The sequence below is a fragment of the Hyaena hyaena genome, unplaced genomic scaffold (genome assembly GCF_003009895.1).
Source record: "Hyaena hyaena isolate Hyena2069 unplaced genomic scaffold, ASM300989v1 scaffold_615, whole genome shotgun sequence".
NCBI lineage: Eukaryota > Metazoa > Chordata > Mammalia > Carnivora > Hyaenidae > Hyaena > Hyaena hyaena.
This window is the reverse complement of record NW_024081248.1, coordinates 145,802-169,547: the sequence shown is the minus strand read 5'-3', so window position 1 is coordinate 169,547 and position 23,746 is coordinate 145,802. Positions and strand designations below refer to the sequence as shown.

General features: G+C 36.7%; 2 protein-coding genes across 3 annotated transcripts in view; one reads left to right on the top strand and one right to left on the bottom strand.

The window, feature by feature from the left end:
- FAM117B (family with sequence similarity 117 member B) overlaps nt 1-21,426 on the top strand; it is a 93,375-nt gene extending 71,949 nt beyond the window's left edge. The window contains exon 8 of one of the 2 annotated variants that reach the window (XM_039257391.1): nt 21,390-21,426. In XM_039257391.1, the coding sequence (XP_039113322.1) occupies nt 21,390-21,426 (37 nt within the window). Of the gene's footprint in view, nt 1-1,717; nt 5,599-21,389 lie in introns of those variants that run through there. The other variant, XM_039257390.1, reaches the window with a different exon arrangement.
- A 5-nt stretch (nt 21,427-21,431) lies between these two features.
- The window catches only part of ICA1L (islet cell autoantigen 1 like), an 82,291-nt gene continuing 79,976 nt past the window's right edge, over nt 21,432-23,746 (bottom strand). The window contains exon 14 of the mRNA XM_039257392.1: nt 21,432-21,561. Within this exon, the coding sequence (XP_039113323.1) occupies nt 21,446-21,561 (116 nt within the window). The 3' untranslated portion in view covers nt 21,432-21,445. The remainder of the gene's footprint in view (nt 21,562-23,746) is intronic.

The following is a 23,746-nucleotide window of genomic DNA, read 5'->3' as shown; positions in this document are numbered from 1 at the left end:
TACCCAGATAACGCTTGTGATCCTAAAAATACTTGACGTTTCCATTGTATATAAGAAGAGTACACAAATAAAACATCAGTTAAATGATTTCTTTGTTCTTAAATAAATGTACTTATCAAAGTTGTCCTGGGGTAGTATTCACTGTTAATAAAATCTGCCCACTAAAAGCATTCTCTGCTTGGAGGTTTTTTTCTCTTTTTTTTTTTTGCCCCATTCCCCAGGACCATTGTTGATTAATTTTTTAAGACCCAGCTCAGATGTCACTTCCCTTGTAAGCCTTCTTCCTATCAAATTCTTTCTCTTCTTCTGACACAGGTTATCCACTCCTCTGTGTTACCTTTAAACTCTTTACAACCCATTTTTATCACATTTGTCACACCTCTTACAGGACTTCTTTTTTTTTGTACTGTGGACCCCACTGGCAGTCTGGCAAAGATTAAGGATACTTTGAAGTAATTTGTAACTTCTCTGAATAATGTTTTTATTTTTTATTTTTTAAGTTTGTCTATTTATTTTGAAGGGGAGAGAGAGAGCACATGCTTTCAAGGGAGGGACAGAGAGGGAGAAAGAGATTCCACGCTGCATCAGAGCCTGATGCAGGGCTCGAACTCCCAAACAGTGAGATCATGACCTGAACCGAAACCAAGAGTCAGACGCCCAACTGACTGAGCCACCCAGGTGCCCCGATAATGTTTTTAAATGCATAAAGCATACAAGATTACAAAACGAGATTAATTATGTTGAAATATATTACTATTCCCAGCATCCCCCTCCCTCCAAGAGCTACATATTTAGTCTTTCTCCTTGTAGATAGTTTCATTTTTGGATCCCCAGAATCTGGTGCAGACTTAGGGCATACTTGAATTTAAAATTTTTAAATTTCATTAGGAAAGATGAATATCATACTTTTATCATATCATCATATTACCTTTTTCCACCTGAATCGTGATTTATTTAGGTTCTCCCACCTTCTTTTTAATTTTGTGGCATTTCCATGTTACTTGAACAGTTTAATTTTTTAATATCTTTACTTTCATAAAATATCAGTAATAGTATCTTTTTCCAGCCATTTGAATGAATTTTCAGGAGCCCCTGGGGACAGGAAGGGACAATGATTTTATTTTGATTTTATATTTCCATTATGTTTCTCAGAAAACCATCATGGTTAACTAAAAAAATTGTTCCGGTCAGAGAGATTTTTAAGCACACTTGAAGAGAAAATTCATGCCTGCTGAAGTTGAGTCATACAGCGGTAGATTTCAGCAAAAGATGGGCATTTTATGTCCTTAATTTATTTGCCTTCCTCCCTTCAAAATAGTACAGGTTTTGGAAAAAAGGTAACAGTGGAACATATTTCTGTCTTTAAACATCGAGAATTTCTTTTGCTGTAGGAAATTTTTTATTCATAATGGCTGTCTTAAATCTTCATTTGAGATACAGTGGTCATCAGTCTGAGTCACCTGAATGGTGTGGCAACCTCTCCAGGGAACTGAAAGCAGCAGAGATGAATGATGTATTTCTGGCATTCTAAGATACATATTTTGAATTAGGTGTCTAATTCCGCTTTGGCCCATAGCATTCCAAGCTTTTGGCATAACTTGAATTTTGTCTTCCTTTCATTATCTATAAGTTATCTGTTTAGAAAAAAAAAAAGTAAAATAATTTACTTCCAGTGTTTTGTGACTTAAAACTACTGGGTTGTCTGTTCTGTGCCTAGGCCAAAACAACTTCATGAAATCCCAGCCTTTTACTGTCCTGACAAAAACAAGGTGAATTTCATTCCTAAAAGCGGCTCTGCCTTCTGCCTCGTCAGCATCCTCAAGCCACTCCTTCCCACACCAGATCTTACCCTCAAGGGTTCTGGGCACAGTCTGACAGTTACCACTGGCATGACAACCACTCTGCTGCAGCCTATTGCTGTGGCCTCCCTGTCTACAAACACAGAGCAAGACCGGGTCTCTCGAGGAACAAGTACAGTCATGCCATCGGCCTCTCTACTCCCACCACCAGAACCAATTGAGGAAGCCGAAGGATAGGTTACAGGCTGTATGGCCATTTTTCTGGGCAACTGAGAACCTCCTCGGATCATTTCATTGTGATGGCATCGCGCACTCCCAGTCAGCTGTGATGTGCTCCCACTTCCATGGTGACACACCACCGTGTGACTTCTGGAAGAAAGCAGCGCCCTCTGATGGCTTTGCTCACTCATGAAGGCCAGCCCTCATTGCCTAGCCTGCTTTTTCTAAAAGCACTGACTGAAACAAATAAGATGTCATTCTTTACTTTTGGAGGGCCAGTATCATACTTTTTGTTTTCAAATTAAACTTCTTTAAAAACAACAAAAAACCGATCCCTGCAAACAATTCCTGAAGGGAGACGTGAATGATGCTGCAAGAACCATCTTTTATATGAAAATGACTATTTTATAATACCAATGTTACATTTTCTGAACGTAGCAGACAGGATGTTCAAAGATTCTTTGGTGGCCTCTTGTTTCTTGTTTCCCTTTCTAGATGTGTGCTTTTCTCAGCTGTTTTCAGCTTTGGGACCAAAGGGATTGTTGACATTTTCCCAGCAATCTTAATCTCATGACTATGTTCTTCTCCCAAACAAGAATTGATGCATTGAACAAATATATAACGAGATAAAAAAGCAATATTGAATAATAGTAAATTATGTGATTTATGTTTTTTGATGTCAGAAGTTTGTGCTTTGGGTGAAATACTTGTAAAACTACTGTTTTCTTCACTACTCCTGTACACATTTCACCATGTGGTCAGAAAAATTATAGTCTGGAGACAAGTGCTTTAATATGTTCTCACCCATTGTTGGAACTTGGTTTGAAAGTCAGTGAGCCAAAAGGAAACTACCCAGTGTTGATTGCTAGCTAGGAGTAAGGAGCCCCTTTGGTTTTCTGCAAAATATCTTATCACATGCTCTCCCTTTATCATCACTGTATCATAGTTCCAAGAGGTCCTAAAATGACTGTGCATGGATTTCCTCCTTTGCTTTTGTGATGTTGTTGTCTCGTGGATTTGGTCAGGGTTAGTAGTTTGCCAGGAGTGTAATCCATTGAATAGCAATCCGTAGTCACAGAATCTTGCGGCTGACATTTTCTTTATGGTGGTTGGCACTGAGATAATGTTGCTTACAAGTTTTGCTAGTTTTTTCTCCAGCATTCCACACAATGTGGAAGACAGGCAAAGAGAGCTTTGGAGCACATAAACAACAGGATTCTTTGAAAAATCCATATAATTTTGGATTTAGGCTCATTAATCTTAATAGAATCACTGCCAATATCACATGACAACACTATTTCATGTTTGTGTATGTGGTAGTGAAATTAAGGAGTGGCTCTTTTTAAAAATGAGTTTCAGCAAACACTGTTGATAAACATTCTAAGACCTTCATATACTACCTATGATGCAATAATTCAATATTCCTATACATATTATAGGGAGAAAAAGATTTAAATACTTGTAAAAGGAATACAGTTTAGAGGGTTAATATGTCAGTTCAGACATGTACCATCAAAGAAAACTTAGTGGTAGCAATAAATCTTCTGAAAGGACTTCTACTCATGCACCTTTAAAACATCTAAGTAATTAAAATTATGCCCTGTGAAGTTTGAAATGGAGATGTATATTTAGGTTAGATAAATTCAAACATTTGAATAAATCCGTCAGGTAACACTGATAAATTTTGGTACCTTCTCCATCCAAAACTAGTTTACTGGTAATTAGTACTTTGTGGCTTCTAAATCAGTAAAACTCAGTTATTCAGGGTCTGTATTTTCTGATTGGTTGCTTTTTGAGAATCTTGATTCTTTGCCTTATATGTTACGTCTTTTGACTTTACTGTTTCACCACTGAGAACTGCTCTATCGAAAGTACAGAAGAAAAGGTGAAACTTCATCAGGTGAAGAGGAAGTTAAAAATTAAGTTTAAAAAAATCTTCAGTTTTTGGATTACTTTAATTCCATTAAATCTATGTTTTTTTCCTTACTTTACACTTACTTTCTTCTGTCCATTCCTATAAATCACAAGGGCATTTTACAACTTAAATGCCATCTTATAAACAATTTTTCCTTTTACTCTGTTGTGCATGCTTGTGTAATTCACATCTTTCTGTAGAGTTTCATATATCCTTTATCTAAAGTAATTTAAAACCGGATTGGGAAAACAAGTTTAAGAGTTGTTATTTACAGAGTCTTCTAAGTAGAACTTTTAATGTTTGGTTGTAAGGAGAATGTGAATTTGCAGGTAAATGAATTGTATGGTAACCAAACATATCCCTTGCGTTTGGGAGAAATAGAGCCTGAGATTTGAAAGAATAAAAAAGGTACAAGGTACAAACAACTCTAACTGCCAGTGCCAAAGGGCTAATTTTTAAGCATATGAGCTTTATTGCTGTCTTGAAAAAATATTAACCATAGGTCCCATTCAGCTCTTTTGCTTATTAACCCTTATTAGTTCACAGATGGCTGATTTTTTTTACATGGACCTATTCTCAATAGAATATTTTCTAAAATTACATTCCATGATTATCTTGTTTTTCTGTAGAAAACTATACAGAAGATAAAATAGAATAGCTTCAATGGGAATATAATTTAAATTTTTTTTAAGTTTTAAATAAATTTACTTCCATTGCAGTAAAAGAAATAGGTAGCATGTATATTTTGGTAAAAGTATTCTCTGGTTATTTACTTTGTCTTAAGTTTAAGTTATTTTTACTCTTGATTTTTTTCCTTGTGATGATAAAAACATAAAAATTTATTGTTTTGGATCATGACTAAGTCTATTGTCATGGCTTTTGTTAGCAATTATATTTTTTAAATATCTGTTTTGTCTCTTTGGTTAATATGAGCATGGAGGCCAAAATATTTTTGAACTAGAGTCTTCATTTTGTTTAAAATATTTCTTACACGTATGACAAGCCAAATCAGCCTTTTGGAAGGTGCTATTGCTAACAGTGGGATAACTGGCAACAAGAACGTGCCCCCCCCCCCCCATATTTTTCTTTTAAATGGTTGGCTTTTACCGGAAAAGAGATATTTTAAAAAATGGCAGAATTTATAGCCTTCTGTATGTCCAAGATTAGGACTGGGTTGTCAAGATTTTCTTTTGTAAAGGAAACAAAAGAAAAATTGACATTACTGAATTTCGTTCACTGTTCTAAATGTAAGATTCATTCCTTAATGCTTGGAATTTTGATGTCTCAAAATCAGACCAGTGGAAGTGCTGAATTTGCATTTAAAAAGCTAAGAATACTTCGCACTTTAAAGTTTAAGTTTTACTCTGCTTAAATTGATAAGCAGAGCAGCCCTGAACAATATTTTGTTTATACAATCCTGTTGAAGAATATAATTTATGTTTTTTTAAAGTCTGTATCTTTCATCTGTTTAAGCTGTATAAATCTTTTTAAAATGCAATTTTTAAAAATTTTGTTTTTCTAACAAAAATCTCCCAAAAAGCAGCATTTCCAATGGTGATAAATATTGTTATTATGTACTATGTATTCCCTGTATCTGAACACTTATTGCTGCCTCACAAGAAAATAGAACATTTATGTTAAAAATAAAGTCTGTTCTTCTTGAGAGTTTTTTCTATGTAATTTTATGACTGTTGCCTCAATTCACATTTGCTTTTCTGACACGTGTAGCCTGAAGTAACTTACAAATAGAATATTCTTTTTCACAGATGTATAGGAAAATGAGTGTGTTAAGTAACAGGACATATAACATTATCAGTTGTTATTACTTCCTTACTATTTCTTTACTTGCTCTAGAACTTAAAGTTCCTGATCTTTGTGGTAAGTGATAAGCACACTGAAAGATAATATCCTCTTTATAGCATTTGCCTGCCAATGTATATCAATATCAGGGTTTTTTCTTTGCTAAAATAAGGTGTGCTTTTAAAATACCTTTATTTTAAACTTCTACTAGAACATGGGATTATAATACAAATAGCCTTTGTATCTCGCTAGTTTACTGTTTTTCAAACTAGGTCTTGAAATGAATTTGATGGGTCTAGCCAGCATTTAAAAAAAATGAATCAAAATAGAACAAAATAAGTATTCCTATTTGTGTGAGAATATTATTTGTGTGAAAACTTTTGTTAGACATAGAAATACATACATAGCATTAGGTTATAAAGTGAGTTGGAATCAAAGTGGTTTGAGAAATATTCTAACTCCAGAGATAGCTTTTGTGTGTATGCCTTAGGGCTGGTCTGGTATCCTAACACAGAGATGAGACTGGAGTCTTTTAAGACATTGCTTCTACTTCCCTTTTAATAAGTATCTCCAAATTGCTAGTTTGGTAAAAATAAAATACTAGTTGTCTCTGCAATTGGCAACTTCTTCAAACTGAGAATTCACCTCGTTTGATTTTTGTACACTAGTATGGATTAGTCTTCCTAAATCATTAGGTTTTATAGAAGACTATCATGGAGGCTCTCTTGGTTAAAAAACCAGAAATATAACCATTCATCTCAATTCCGTGCTTTAATACAGTTATTTTTGAGATCATTGGGATAATTCAGAGGAGATGCAGAAAAAGACCTGGGTTTAGGGCCACAGTTTGGGTACCAGTTCTGGCTCAGCAGCTTAATGGTCATGGGATCTTGAGCAAAGTAGTGAGCTCTGTGATCTTTGAGCCTCAGTTTTCTTAACTTATGAGATGAAGGAAATGCTGATAGTGCTATCCATTAAATGGCTACTAGAATGTGAAAAGAACAACTTATAAAATTGGAAGCAAACACTTGTTATCTCCTTTATATTTTGTTAGGTAAGTTTATTCACTCCTTAAGAAAGCCAAAAGTTTTCAGTCATAGAAAATGGTCCCATATAATTCATTGTAGCTTGTAAAGTGATCATACTGTTAACCCCTGAAAAACATGTTTTTTTTTTTCAATAAATATATTGGAAAAATTTGAAAGGTTTTTTGACAATTTGAAAAAACTCACAGATGAACTGCATAGCTTAGAATTACCCCCCCGCCAAAATGAGAAGGTAGCTCATGAATGCATAAAATATATGTAGATAGTAGTCTTATTATTTACCACCACAAAATATACACAAATCTATCATAAGTTAAAATTTATCAAAACTTAAGTGCACACATAACTTGGTGCCATTTGCAGTGAGGAGAAATGTAAACAAATGAGATATAGTATCAAATCATAACTGCATAAAATTATAGTACATGCTGTATTACTGTAATTTCATTTACACCTGTTGCTGTTGCAGTAAGCGCAAGTGTTGCAAGTATCCTCTTAACACACAGTGTGACACTAACATCATGAGCAGCTTGTCTCTCCAGTAAATTGCATGTTTCAGTTAAAAGTGATCTTGCAGTTTTCATGTATTTTTCATCATGTTTAGTACAGTACCATAAACCTTGAATAACACCATGGGACCCATACAAAGTGCCACTAGAGATGCTGGAAGTTCCCCTAAGCAGCAGAGAAAAGTGGAATTGCTTGCTAAAATACCATGAACTGAGGTCTGAAGCTGCAGTGGCAACATTTTCAAAATAAATTAATCCAGTATAAGAACCATTATTTTTAAAAAGAGATGTGAAGCCATTGTAGTTACATCAGCAAGCATGAAAACCTTGCAAAATACCTTTTTGAAATCTCATATTGAAAATGGCAGCTTTTATGAGGATGCAGGATTGCTATAAGAAAGGCATATTTGTAAACTAATACAAGAAAACCCAAAATCATTTTATGAAGGTAAATGCAGGCTCTAAAGCTGGAGAATTTAATGCCAGTAAAGGATGGTTTGGTAAGTTTCGAAAGTGGTTTGGCTTGGGGCACCTGGGTGGCTCAGTCAGTTGAGCTTTTTGGCTTTGGCTCAAGTCATGATCTCACATCACGGTTTGTGAGTTTGAGCCCCACATTGGGCTCACTGCTATCAGAGTGGAGCCTGCTTTAGATCCTCTGTCCCCCTCTCTTGGCTCCTCCCCTGCTCACTCACTCTTTTTTCCAAAAATAAACATTTAGAAAGTGCTTCGACTTAAAAAATGTAAAGATAACAGAACAACTTTTGATGACCAAGAGGGAGCAGATGAGTTCCCAGACATCATTAAGAAAACAATTGAGGAGAAAGGAGATCTTCCTGAATGGGCTTTTAATGCAGATGAAAGTGCCCTATTCTGGAGTGGGGATGCCACAAATGACATTTAATAGTAAGGAAGTGAGCACCAGGATTTAAAGCAGGAAGGGATAAGCCAGTCTGGCTGGTTTGTGCAAATCTAGTTGGGTTAATGATCAGGACTGCCCTTATCTATCAAGCTGCTAATCCCCAAGCCTTAAAAGGAAAAGAAAAATACCAGCAGCCAGGCTTTTGGTTGTACAAGAAGGTCTGGATAATGAGACCCCTTTTTTTGGACTGGTTCCATTGATGCTTTGTCCCTGAAGTCAGGAAGTAACTTGCCTGTGAGGGACTGCCTTTTAAAATTCTTCTGATACTGGACAGTGCCCCTACAACCTATGATTTCAACACCAAAGACATCAAAGTGGTTTACTTGCTCCTAAACACAATATCTCTAATTCAGCCTTGTAGATCAGGGGTCATAAGACTTTTAAGTCTCATTACACACCGTACTTAATGGGAAGTGTTGTCAACACTGTCGAAGAGAAACCTGATAGAACATCATGAAACTCTTGAAGGATTACACCACTGAAGATGGCTGGCATCATTGTTACAGAAAAAGCCATGAAAGCCACAAAACCTAATAGAATAAATTCCTACTGGAGAAAATTGTGTCCAGATGTTTTGCATGACTTCACAGGACTTAGGACAGTCAGTCGAAATAGTGAAAGATTTTGGATGTCACAAAAAAGGTGTGTGTGTGTGTGTGTGAACACTTTCAATATTTGGATCTTGGAGAAATTCAAGAGCCACACCAGAAGAATTAAAATATTTGATGGAGATGAATGCTACCAAACCAGTGCAAGATGATGAGGAAGAAGATGTGAAGATCTAGTGCCAGAAAACATTGACATTAGACAATCTGGCAGTAGCGTTGTGGATATTCACGTTGTGGTTATTCACGACTATTTTGCTGATTTCATAACATGGACTCTTCTGTGATACAAGCACTGAAACTAAAGCAAATGGTGGAAGGAGGATTGATACCATATGGAAATATTTTTAGAGAAATGAAAAGCCAAGTCAGAAATGACAATGTATTTCCAAAAAGTTAACACTGCATGTGCCTCTTTCCTGCCTTGTTCCACTTCCTCTGCCTCTGCCTCTGCCATCCCAAAGACCATGAGATTGACCCTCCACCCCTTCCTCCTCAGCCAGTATACTATTCAGTGTGAAGATGAAGACCTTTAATGATGCTTCCACTTAATCAGTAGTAACTAATCATTATTCCATTACTGTTAACAAACTTACCTGTTGTATATGTTGTTTCTTCGTGAAAATCTAATAATTGTAAGTCAAGAATTGCATGAGCTATTTTTATAATCATATTGCCTAAGTATTCATTGTGTAGAACATTTTGTGCAAAACAAAGTGGATAACCTGTCCTTACATAGGTATTAATAAGGTAAGTGATTTTTTTTTAATTTTTAATGTTTTTATTTATTTCTGAGAGAGAGACAGCATGAGCAGGGGAAGGTCAGAGAGAGAGGAAGATAAGGAATCTGAAGCAGGCTCCAGGCTCTGAGCTAGCTGTCAGCACAGAGCCTGATGCAGGGCTCGAACCCACGAACCGTGAGATCATGACCTAAGCCAAAATCGAGCGCTTAACCGGCTGAGCCACCCAGGCGCCCCTAAGGTAAGTGATATTTAATGTAAGATTAATGTGTTTTGATTTATACTATTGGTTTCAACGAGTTCCATTACAGTATGCCCCTCATAATTGAAAAAACTGTGTCTGCCTATCTTCACAGGTTAAGTGGTTCTTAAAATTGTACTCTTTTCTAGTACTGTATTATGAATGACACTACTACTTAATATATGCCATAAAAATATAATAATCCATTCATGATAGGCTAGGCTACTGTGAAGCATTTGTATGGATTATACTAAGCTACAGTAAAGCAATCATATTGATGCTGCTTCATTATCAGTGTGTGAACTGTTAACCTGTGAATAAATATGAATTTCTTTTTTTTACATTATCTTCATTTTTGATATCTAGTGTTGATAATACACAGCATCTACAGTGTTTTGTGTAAGATGTAGACACTGCTGATGTAGGTACTGACATGATTAAACTTGTTGACATATGGTGTCAATTAAGTTACACAGTACAGTACTGCAAATGTATCATCTCTTATGATTTCTTAATATTTTCTTTAGCTTTATTAGAATACAGTAGAGAATATAACCTATATAATGTGTTATTGGCAAACCTTCTGGTCAATAGTAGGCTATTAGTAGTTCGGTTCTGGGGGAGTCAAAAGTTACACACGGACTTTTAACTCTACATAGGGGTGGGGATAGCTAACCACCCACATTGTTCAAGGGGTAACTGTATAGTCAAGGATATTGAACTGAAATCAATAAATAGGTAACACTTTTGATAGCTTACCAAGTACCAGGCACTTTATATGTTAACTGTGTACCCTAATCTTTACAATAAATCCTATAAAGCCAAACACTGCTATTTTTACTATCTTGCAAGTGACCAAATTGGAATTAGATGAACTCTTCCATGGTCATCTGGGAAATGTCAAAGTCTGGCTTTGAACCAAGTCTGACTGTAGAACTCAAATACAAAGCCTCACTGCTACTTCCAGAACAGTAACATTAATAAAATGTAGGCGTTTAGTATCATTGCAGATTATATGCTGTTGGGTCATTCCCTCATTTTCCTTTGTCATCCTCTTGTTACGTTAGCTGCTGGTAGCTTGGTTCAGAGGATGAAGAAAAAGTACACAAGACACCAGTTCCTTACCAAAGAAGTTACTGACATGAATTCTCTGCTCTCTTTTAGAGAGGCAGAAGCTGACTTCAATCACATTTTTGGTGAAATTTTTTTTTGACCTGACATTTTAAGGAAAAGAAAAATTTTTTTTTATCATGATAAGTGTATTCTTTAATCCCATACCCTATTTCCTCCATCCCCCCACAACCTCCCTTCTGATAACCATCAGTCTATTGTTAAGACTGTTTCTTGGTTTGTCTCTCTTTTTTTTCCTTAAAGTCCACATGTGAGAGAGAGCATATAGTATTTGTCTTTCTCTGGCTGACTTATTTTACTTAGCATTATACTCTCTGGCTCCAACCATGTTGTTGCAAATGGCAAAATTTTATACTTATGGCTGAATAATATTCCATAGTAAACATAAATATATATAAATCGACATATACCACATCTTCTTTACCCATTCATCTGTCAATGGACACTTTGCTTTCATAGTTCGGCTATTATAAATAATACTGCAGTAAACAGGGGTGTATGTATCCCTTTGAATTAATGTTTTTGTATTTTGGGGTAAATACACAGTGATTTCTAGGTCATAAGGTAGTTCTATTTTAAATTTTTTGAGGAACGTCTATACTGTTTTTCACAGTGGCTGCACCAGTTTGCATTCCCAAACAGTGCATAAGGGTTCCTTTTCTCTGCATCCTAACTACAACTTGTTTCTTGTGTTTTTGATTTGATTTGATTTTTTTTTATAAATAGTTTATTGTCAAATTAGTTTCCACATAACACTCAGTGCTCATCCCCACAAGTGTCCTCCTCCATGCCCATCCCCCCCTCCCCCCCACATCCATCAGTCCTCAGTTTTTGTCAGCATTCAAGAGTCTCTCATGGTTTGCCTCTCTCCCTTTCCCCCACCATTTCCGCCCTTCTTCTCCCCCTTGTTCCTCCGTCAAGTTCCTCCTAATCCTCCTATACGTGCAAACATATGATATTTGTCCTTCTCTGCCTGACTTATTTCGCTCAGCATAACACCCTCAAGGTCCATCCATGTTGCTATTATGTTTTTGATTTTAGCCATCCTGACAGCTGTGAGGTGTATCTCATTGTGATTTTGATTTGCATTTCCCTGATGATGATTGATGTTGAGCATCTTGTTATGTGTCTCTTGGCCATCTGGATGTCTTCTTTGGAGAAAAATGTCTGTTCATGCCTTCTGCCCATTTTTTTATTGGATTACTTGTTTTGTGGGTGTTGATTTGTATAAGTTCTTTATATGTTTTGGATACCATACCTTTATTGTATATGACGTTTGCAAATATCTATTCCCATTCAGTAGGCTGCCATTTAGTTTTGTTGGCTGTCCTTTGCTGTGTATAAAGTTTGTATTTTGATGTAGTCCCAATAGTTTATTTTTGCTTTTATTTTCCTTGCCTCAGGAAACATATCTAGAAAAACGTTGCTGTGGATGAGGTCATTGAGATTACTGCCTGTGTTCTCTTCAAAGATTTTTATGGCTTTGAGTCTCATATTTAGGTCTTTAATCCATTTTGAGTTTATTTTTGTGTATGGTGTAAGAAAGCGGTCCCATTTCTTTCTTTTACATGTTGCTGTCCAGTTTTCCCAACACAATTCATTAAAGAGACTTTTCCCCATTGGATATTTCATTCCTCCTTTGTTGAAGATTGATCATATAACTGTAGGTTTATTTCTGAGTTTTCTGTCCTATTCCATTGATCTATTTTTATGCCAGTACCATACTGTTTTAATTACTACCACCTTGTAATGTAACTTGAAATTTGGAATTGTGATGCCTCCAGTTTTTTCTTTTTCAAGATTGCTTTAGCTATTTGGGGTCTTTGGTGATTCCATACAAATTTTAGGATTGTTCTGTGAAAAATACTATTGGTATTTTGATAGGAATTACATTAAATCTGTTGATTGCTTTGGGTAGTTTAGACAGTTTAGCAGTATTTTTTCATCAGTGCTTTTATAGTTTTAAGAGTCTTTCACCTCTTTGGTTAAGTTTATTCCTAGATATTTTATTGTTTTTGATATAGTTGTAAATGGGATTGTTTTCTTAATTTCACTTTCTGCTGCTTCATTAGTGTATAGAAATGCAACAGGTTTCTGTACATTGACTTTTGTATCCTTTGATTACACTGAATTCATTGCTCAGCTCTAGTAATTTTTGGTGGTCTTTAGGATTTTTTTATATATATAGTATCATGTTATCTACAAATAGTGAAAGGACCTCTTCCTTACCAGTTTGGATGCCTTTTATTTCTGTATGTTGTCTAATTGCTGTGGCTGTAGCTTCCAGTACTATTGAATAAAAGTGGTGAGTGGACATCTTTGTCTTGTTCCTGACCTTAGGGGAAAAGCTCTCAGTTTTTCACCATTGAGGCAAATGTTGGCTGTGGCTCTTTCATGTATGGCCTTTATTATGTTGTGGTATATTCCCTCTACATCTACTTTGTTGAGGGCTTTTACCATGAATATTGTTGTACTTTGTCAAATGTTTTTTCTGCATCTATTGAAATGACCATATGGTTTTTATCCTTTTTCTTGTTGATGTGATGTATCACGTTTTTGCAAATATTGAGCTACCCTTGCATCCCAGGAATAAATCCCACTTGATCATGTGGGATTATTTTTTTTTTTTATGTATTGTTGGATTTGGTTTGTTACTATTTTGTTGAGGATTTTTCCATCTATATTCATGAGAGATACTGGCCTGTAATCCTCTTTTTTTGTGTGTGGTGTCTTTGTCTTGTTTTGGTATTAGGGTGATACTGTCCTCATAGAATGAACTTGGAAGTTTTCCTTCCTCTTGTATTTTTTGGAATAGTTTGAGAAAAACAGGTATTTTTTTCAAGTTTGAGAGAAAGTGTGTGCAAGTGGGGATGGGGCAGAGAGAGAGAGGGAGAGAGAATGAATCCCAAACTGGCTCTTCACTGTCAGGGCAGAGCCGGATGTAGGGCTTGAACTAAACAAACTTGAGATCATGGTTTTTTAGTTCATGAGAACCGAAGTCAGCTGCTTAACCAATTGAGCCACCCAGGCATCCCTATTTACTCTTCTTTAAATGTTTGGTAGAATTTGCCAGTGAAGGCATCTGGTCCTGGACTTTTGTTTTTGTGGGAGATTTCTGAGAATTAATTCAATTTCATTGCTGGTAATTGGTCTGTTCACATTTTCTATTTCTTTCTGCTTTAGTTTTGCTAAGTATGTTTCTAGAACTTATCTGTATCTTCTAGGTGGTCCAGTTTGTTGGCATATAGGTTTTCATAATACTGTTAAAACTGCTTATATTTCTGTGGTATTGGTTGTTATTTCTCCTCCTTCACTAGTGATTTTGTTTATTTGGGTCCTCTCTCTCTTTTTTTTAATGAGTCCTGCTAGAGGTTTATCAAGGTTGTGATCTTTTAAAGAACCAGCTCTGGTTTCATTGATCTGTTCTATTTTTGTTTTAAGTTTCTATTTTGTTTATTTCTGTTCTTATCTTTATTATTTCCTTCCTTTTGCTGGGTTTGGGTTTTATTCTTACTTTTCTAGCTCCTTTAGGTGTAAGGTTAGGCTTTTTTGAGATTTTTCTTCCTTTTTGAGGTAGGTAGGCCTATATTACTCTAAACTTCTCTTTTAGAATCAGTTTAGCTGCATCACAAAGAATTTGGACCATAGTGTTTATTTTCATTTGTTTCCATGTAATTTTGATTTTTTCTTTGATTTCTTGGTTGACCCATTCATTGTTTAGTAGAATGTTATTTCACTTCCAAGTATTTGTGCTCTTTCCAGATGGTTCTTGTGGTTGATTTCTGGTTTCATAGCATGTGGTCAGAAAAGATACATGTGATGACTTGGACTTTTAAAAACTTATTGAGACTTGTTTTGTGGTCTAATATGTGATCTACTCTGGAGAATGTTCCATGTGCACTTGAAAAGAATGTGTATTTTGCTATTTAGGATGGAATGTTCTGAATATTATGTGGAATCCGTCTGGTCCAGTGTGTCATTGAAAACCATGGTTTCCTTGTTGATTTTCTATTTGGATGATCTGTCCATCGATGTGAGTGGGGTGTTAAAGTCCCCTGCTGTTGTATTATTGTTGATTATTTCCTTCATGTTTGCTATTAACACTTTTATGTATTTGTGCACTCCCATGTTGGGTGCATAAGTATTTATAATTTTTATATCTTGTTGGATTGTTCTGTTTACTATTATATAGTGTACTTCTTTGTCTCATTACTTTTTTTTAAAGTCTAGTTTATTTGGGGGGCACCTGGCTGGCTCAGTTGGAAAAGAAAGTGACTCTTGATCTCTAGGGTCCTGAGTTTGAGCCCCATGTTGGGTGTAGAGATTACTTAAATAAACAAACCTTAAATAGAATAATATAGTTTGATGCAAGTATTGCTACCCTGGCTTTCTTTGGACATTCATTTGCATGATAAATGTTTCTCTATTCCCTCACTTTATTTTTTTAATTTTTTATGTTTATTTTTTTGAGAGAGAGAGAGACAGAGCAAGCGGGGGAGGGGCTGAGAGAGAGGGAAACACAGAATCTGAAGCAGGCTCCAGGCTGAGTTGTCCGCACAGATCCTGCTGCAGGCTTGAATCCATGAATCTCAAGATCATGACCTGAGCCGAAGTCTGATGCTTAACCGACGGAGCCACCCAGGCGCCCTTCTCTTCCCTCACTTTAATAATGTAGGTCCTTTGGGGCGCCTGGGTGGCTTAGTCGGTTGAGAGTCCGACTTTCGCTTAGGTCATGATCTCGCGGTTCATGGGTTCAAGCCCCGCGTCGGGCTCTGTGCTGCCAGCTCAGAGCCTGGAGCCTGTTTCAGTCTGTGACTCCCTCTCTCTCTGACCCTCACCTGCTCACGCTGTCTCTCTCTCCTAGAAATAAATAAAACATTAAAAAAAAACTTTATATAAAAAAAATATATATATATAATGTAGGTCCTTTGGGCGTCCGGGTGGCTCAGTTAGTTAAGCGTCCGACTTTGGCTCAGGTCACGATCTCACGGTTCGTGGGTTCGAGCCCCGCATCAGGCTCTGTGCTGACAGCTCGCTCAGAGCCTGGAGCCTGTTTCAGATTCTGTATCTCCCTCTCTCTCTGACCTTCCCCTGCTCATGCTGTGTCTTTCTCTCTCTCTCAGAAATAAAACATTAATAAAAGAATTTTAACAAAATGTAGGTCCTTAAGCATCCAACTTCGGCCTAGGTCATGATCTCGCTGTTCCCGAATTTATGCTGACCGCTCAGAGCCTGGGGCCTATTTCAGATTCTGTCTCCCCGTCTCTCTCCCCCACCCCCCCACTCATGTTCTGTCTCAACAAAAAAAGATTAAAAAAATTTTTTTAAATGTAGGTCTTTTGGTCTGAAATGAGTCTCTTTTAGGCAGGTATATAGATGAGTCTGGTCAAAATTAATGTTTTTAATGTTTATTTTTGAGATAGCTAGAACACAAGTAGGGGAGGGATAGAATCTGAAGCCGACTTCAGGCTCTGTGGGCTTGAACCTATGAACCGTGAGATACTGACTTGTGCTGAAGTTGGACTCTTAACCAACTGAGCCACCCAGACACCCCAAAGTTAATTTTTTAATCTTAATTTGGTACAGCCATTTTAGAGGACAAAATGAAATCACCTGGGTCATAATTTAATATCTGAGCCCAAAGGCACGCAGGTGGCTCAGTTGGTTGAGCATCTAACTTCTACTCAAGTCATGATCTCACAGTTTAAGCCCACACTGGGCTGTGTGCTAACAGTAGAGAGCCTGCTTGGGATTCTCTCTCTCTCTCTCTCTCTCTGCCCCTCCCCACATGCGGGTGCACACACTCTCTCAAAATAAATAAACTTAACATGTGAGCCCAAAGACATAATAAAATAATAGTGTATAATGTTAATAAGGGTTATTCCTGGATGGTGGGGCTATGGATGATGTTTTTTAAAGGGATGGTATTATTTTGAGGTGAGGAAAAAGGAAACTTTTTTCTTTAATATAAAAACCATGCACTTCCGGGGCGCCTGGGTGGCTTAGTCGGTTAAGCGTCCGACTTTCGCTTAGGTCATGATCTCGCGGTTCGTGGGTTCGGGCCCCGCGTCGGGCTCTGTGCTGACTGCCAGCTCAGAGCCTGGAGCCTGTTTCAGTCTGTGACTCCCTCTCTCTCTGACCCTCCCCTGTTCATGCTGTCTCTCTCTCTCTCTCCTAGAAATAAATAAAACATTAAAAAAAAAAAAAAAAAAAACAAAAAAAAAACCATGCACTTCAAAATCTTACCTATTACCGCCACCCGGATCTCCTTTTGGTATTTACTTTTTGGACTTTGGTTATTTATACCACTGAGTGAAGAACCATGTTTTGACTTTATATGCCAAGGATAGTTTTGGGTGTTGTTTTTTTTTTTTAAAGTTTATTTATTTTGAGAGAGAGCAGGGTAGGGACAGAGAATCCCAAGCAGGCTCCGCACAGCCAGCCAGTATGGGGCCAGATGTGGGGCTTGAGTCCATGAACCATGAGATCGTGACCTGAGGTGAAATCAGCAGTCAGACACTTAACTGACTGAGCCACACCAAGGACAGTTTTTAATTCAACTTTTTAGTGTTTTTAAATGGCCCATAAAAAAGGAGGAGGTATTTCAGTAAAGCTTGGCATACTGATGTGATTCATCCTGTTTCATAGGTTTTCATGGCCATATTTAAACACCTTACCATTGTGTGTTTTAAGTGCATTACTTTCAGTACTGCTGAATTAATATTTAAAGTTTGGTTTTCCTTACGAATTTAATCTCAGTATCCCAAGATTCTTGGGCTGCTTCATTGCTCAAAGAAAGCACAGGGCCCTGCCAATACTGTGGAAGACTGAAATAAACTAGATCAGTTCTGGCTTTCTTCAATTTTATTCCTGCCTTCAGCAAGTCAGGTTAAATACTTTGCTTATATTTCATTGGTTATTGTTTCTAGACTCAAACTTTTGATATTTTGATGGTTTGTATTTTCTTACTGAATGTATTCAAAGCACATACACATTCTGTTATTTCCCCTATCTTACATGTATGAAGTTAAAAAGAATCAGTCTCACAAAGATATTAATTGCCTTGGTTTTATTTTAATTCTGTGTTATCTGTATCAATTCAAACCAACTTTTACTACTATGGTCCTGATGTAAAACCCAAATTTTTGAATAGGTTAACTATAATTGCATTTGTGTTGAATACTTCAGGAAATAAACTTTTTGTTTTATGCCTTCTTGTAATCTTTATTAAAAGAGGCTGAGTAAAATAGAGCACAAACTTCCTTTTGTTCTTAAGCTGTAAAGACCTCTACATTTCCAGATGGTCTATAAAGATAGTTATGTGAAATAAATACCATAGTTGAAATACAAACACTTTTCATTGTATAAATACGAAAACCTATTTTTTTAAATAGTTTGTTTCTAACTATCAGAGCTATGTTTTACAATTAATGAAAGATTTCAAGAAATACAAAGATATATCAATTTGATGGTAATATGCCCTGGTATTCCTATTCCTAATATGTAAAGTGGTTGTAAGAAAGATTAGACAAATTTTAGTTCTTTGGGGACTTTTCAAAGGTTAAATGCATTCTTTTTTTTTTTTTTTTTTCAAATTTATTTCTAGGAGAGAGAGAGAGAGACAGCATGAGCAGGGGAGGGTCAGAGCAGAGGGAGATACAGACTCTGAAATAGGCTCCAGGCTCTGAGCTGGCAGTCAGCACAGAGCCCGACGCGGGGCTCGAACCCAAGAACCGCGAGATCATGACCTAAGCAAAAGTCGGACGCTTAACCGACTAAGCCACCCAGGCGCCCCAGGTTAAATGCATTCTTATTTGGCATTAAAAAGTAGGAGAGATTATTTTCCCCCATTTAATATAAAAACCATACATTTACTTTGAGTTCTCAGCCTACTTTTGGTTAAGAGTAATTAATTTACTTCTTATTGAATGTTTGATCTAGATTTAGACAAATAGCAACTGATCACCTTTCTATGTTTATTCTTTCCTTCCTTTCACTCCCTACTGAATATGTGGTTCATTTCCTTTATTAGTAATCTGGGTGGAATATAGCCAGATTTCTGTTTCTGGCCTCTAAATTAATGACTGAACTTTAATACTGAAAAAATACAGTTACCTTCATTTTAATAACAAAGTTTTCAATGTGCTCTTCAAAAATGGAGTTGTTAGATCTGTTGAAATTATAACTGAACTTGCTAAGACAGTTAATGTTGCCTTCGGGTTAAAGGAGCAACCACGTACTCTGTATTGAGAGAAGACATTTTAAGAGAATCTCAGAACCGAATAAAAACCTATTGTGTGGGTTTTTTTTTTTTTTTTGGAGGACTTTTGTTCTTTCTTTGAAAATTGAAGGCAGTATCTGTACACATTTATGGTCGGGAATTCAGGGTTCTGGCTTGGAGAGACCAGCAGGTTTCCTCTGTGTTGAGGAGTCTTTGTTTATACAAATAACATGCATGGGAAGGAGGTACACAAAGTATTTCTGAACTAATGCATTAGGAAAGGAAATTAAAGAAAAAAGGCACAAACTCATGATATAAAGTTAGTATTTTGTGGAAGTACTCAAAGCTGAGAGCACAGTCACTATCGGCATAGAATTTAGATAATGAATCATGACCCTGGGTGGTTGAATCTTGGCAGAATACTACTGCATTCTGGAGAATTTTACTGAATAAAGAGTTAAAATGTCCTTCTGAAAAAAATATCCTTCTGAAAGGATAACCAAATAAAAAACTGGGAATAAGCATGAAAAGATTACATAATCTTTTCCTGGGTCCATGTTTCTGATCCTCAGATAAAATCTTTCTGGCCTCTGCAGTACTGCACCATAGTTGTGATTTTCTGGAGAGCTCCTGGGTGGTTCAGATTGTAGCTAGGCCAGAGTGCTATGCATGGACATAGACGGCACTTTACTCACCCTGGTCCATTTCTTCTATATACAGTGACTCAGACACTACAAGCCATTCTCTTGTAAATGATCAATAAGCTTATTTAAAACTAAGAGTACATGGAAACTGCTATGAACAACCTAGTTAAAATGTTTCCTTATGGAGATGCAATGGACTGCATAACAAAAATAAGACACCTGAAGAAATGCCTCAAAACAGAAGGGTGGGCAAGAAAAAAGAACAGGATATTTATGGACACATATATACAATAGCTATGTATTCATTAGCTTACACTAACGTCCCTCCAGTAAGGGTAACAGTTTTTCCATAGTAATCAAACAGAGCCGCAGATGATGTCACCCTCAAAGAAAGAAGTGGAATAAGAAGACCATTTCTTATTGATCTTATAGACCCTTTCTATGATGGCCAGAAAAGTAATCTTGGTTAAAACATGTCAAGAAAAAGGCTATTAGTGAATGTATATCTATCAGGATAAGCTGTTTATCATTTTTCCCTTATTCAGAAAGAAGTTTCTGGGTAATTTCAGGAATAGTACTGCCACTTGTTTAGAGATTATCCCCTTGTTTTCTTTTTTTTTTTTTTTTTTTTTTTTAAGATTTTTATTTATTTCTAGCAGAGAGAGAGAGAAAGACAGCGTGAGCAGGGGAGGGTCAGAGAGAGAGAGGGAGTCACAGACTGAAACAGGCTCCAGTCAGCACAGAGCCCGACGCGGGGCTCGAACCCACCAACCGGGAGATCATGACCTAAGCGAAAGTCGGATGCTCAACCGACTAAGCCACCCAGGCGCCCCGCCTTGTTTTCTTTTCAAAAAGAATATGAATACTGTACATTATGGTACCAACATGTAAAAAAAAAAACTAGGCCTATACACATGTGTACAATGTCTTAAATATTACAAAACAATCTTGTAGTTTAGGAGATGGGTCAGGTTTCTACAGAGGATGGATTTAGCAAACAAATCATCCTGCTATTTACCTATGAAAATTCAATCACGGAATTGAGGGGTGTCCATGATTTTGTATGAGGGAAAAAAAACTAGGTAATACGTTTTAGCCCCCAGGTGGATAAAAGCACCAAGTTCTCTGTGATTTCTTGAAAGCAAATGGAGTTTTCAAATCTTAATCTACTTTTCTAGCTAAAGACGAAACTGGTCTGGTTCTAGTGCTATTTTCCACAACAGAAAACCCTGCTACGGTTTTATTTAAAAACCAACCCCAAATTGCAACCCAATTTACATGCTCTTTATCCACATATAGAATTTTCACAGCCAGCAAGGCAACTTGAACATAAAAGGCTTTTCAAAGAAATAAGCGCAACTCCTTATTTACAGAATTATTCCTTCCTGTTATTTTGAAATAAATTTTGGTATCTATTTCACTCAATAGTTTGTAATATTTTCCACATATTATCAATAGCTGTAGATCCAAGATATTAAAGAGATACTTAATCTATTCAAATGTGATCCTTACCATCTGTTTAAAGTTGGCTGAAAAGTGTTATATTCACAAACACCATGCTTTTGTGTATGGGTTACAATATAAACTCCTTTCCACAAAGGCAGTATGTTGTAAAATCGATGTCTCCAGGCCACTGAAGTGACGACATAATTTCAATCAAGCATTAAGAAGTTCATCATCTGAGTGTCCAATAGCATCTGGGTTTGAAAGTGGATCCAAGTCTGCAAACAGACTGAACCAGGCTGACATGTCTTGGTTACCATTGCTGGGAGCTATTAAAGAAGAAAAAAGTGGAGTCTCAGATTTTTGAAATCACATTACTGTACCATTTATGTGATCTTATATATATATAAATTTACATATATATTATATATATATTTTATATATATATGCTTCTTAATAAAAATTTAAGATGATTGACAAGAATAAACTATCAATTATATCCCCTTGATAATTTTGAGAAGCAAATGCAGGTACCTTGTGCTTTGTTGAAGATCTTATATGTAAGTATTTTCATGTTGCTCTGAGAAATGATTTAAAGTAAAAAGGCAAAAAAAAGTGAAAAGGCAAGTGGTAGTAAAGTCTTCTTAAAAACACTGAGATAAGGGCACCTGGGTGGTTTAGTCAGTTTGGTGTCCAACTTTGGTTCAGGTCATGATCTCATAGTTCAGGAGTTTGAGTCCTATGTCAGGCTCTGTGCTGACAGCTCAGAGCCTGGAGCCTGCTTCAGATTCTGTGTCTGTCTCTCTCTGCCCCTCCTTGACTCTGTCTCTCTCAGAAATAAACATTAAAAAAAACCACATAATTTATAGAAGTCTCTTCAGGTAAGGTTCAAAAGTAAAAGTAACATTTGTTTCTACAAAGTAGGAACATTACATTTGTAAATGTGTTTTAAAATCTACATTATAGGGGCGCCTGGGTGGCTTTGTCGGTTAGGCGTCCAACTTTCGCTTAGGTCATGATCTTGTGGTTCGTGGGTTCAAGCCCCGCGTCGGGCTCTGTGCTGACTGCCAGCTCAGAGCCTGGAGCCTATTTCAGAGTCTGTGTCTCTCTCTCTCTGACCCTCTCCTGCTCACGCTCTCTCTCTCTCCTAGAAATAAATAAAAATTTAAAAAAAAACTACATTATAAAATACTAAAATATTAAACATAAGGGGAAGAAAATCCTTTTGATCCTATTAACATATCCAACAGTTCCCATTTTGGTTTACAGCAGTTTCCTTTGGCTTTTCCATGTGCACTTTACAAATTCTTGATAAATTAGAAAATATTATAATTAATTATAAAATATTTATCAAGAATTTATAAAGTGGATTGTGCTCAACTTTCTATTAACCAATTCCCTCCCACCTCTCTGTGGAGACTAGAGAACCATATATGTCAATAGTCAACAGATTGTACTGGGGCAAATATTTCAAGGATATACATTTAGGCTGAGGCCAGTAAAAGAAGGCACAACAGCACACACAGTGAGTCATCTCAGAAAGCTAGGCTCTTGAGGGTCAAGGGGTCCAGTAGCAGGGTTAAGACCTAGGGGACATTATAAAAACCTAGATATGAGATGTGACAGAGTGAGCAGAGAATGGAAAACAGTCATACTCAGAAGAATCTAGGGCAACCCTCCTTTACAAAAATCATGGTTTCCACTTTCCACAAACCAGTGGACTATAGTTTGGCCTGGAGGATCCCATGCCTCAAAGATAAGGACAGAGTGAAAGGCTTCTGTGTATGTCCACTTCTGTTTCTAGGAACTCCCAAGTTAGTGTGATACCCACACAAATTCTGGCCTTGAGTCCTCAGCACACTACTTACTAAAAAAGTAATAATGGGCAAGTCATTTAACCTCTTAAACAAGGGTCTCTTATTTACTCATCTGTAAAGTAACAATAATTTATCATAAAACTAGGCACCTGAGAGTGAACAAGGGGCATATTAAGAAGTATCCCGGAAAAGAGCAATACAGACCTACCTCAAGAAGCAAGAAAATTTTCAAACAACCTAATCTTAAACCTAAAGGAGGTAGAAAATGGAAAACAAACACAACCCAAAATCAATAGAAGGAAATTAAGATTAGAGCAGAAATAAACAAAATGCAAACTAAATTCCAGTAAAACAGGTCAATCAAACAGAGCTGGTTCTTTGAAAAGATCATAAAATTGATAAGCTTTTAGGCAGACTCATTAAAAAAAAAAGGGGGACTCAATCAGAACTGAAAGAGAGGTAACACCACAGAAGGGATTATAAGAATATTATGAAAAGTTATTATGGAGGAGAGGGCAAGATGGCGGAGAAGTAAGGAGCTCCGTACTTGCACTCGCGCCCATACATCACACAGAAAAGATCCGAAGACATTGGAAACCTTACAAAACCTGAGAGATTGGGAGAAAAAAGACGCAGAATCCACTGAGAGAGCCTTCTAACCGGACTCCGGCTTAGAACACCCTGCGGGCAAGCCCCC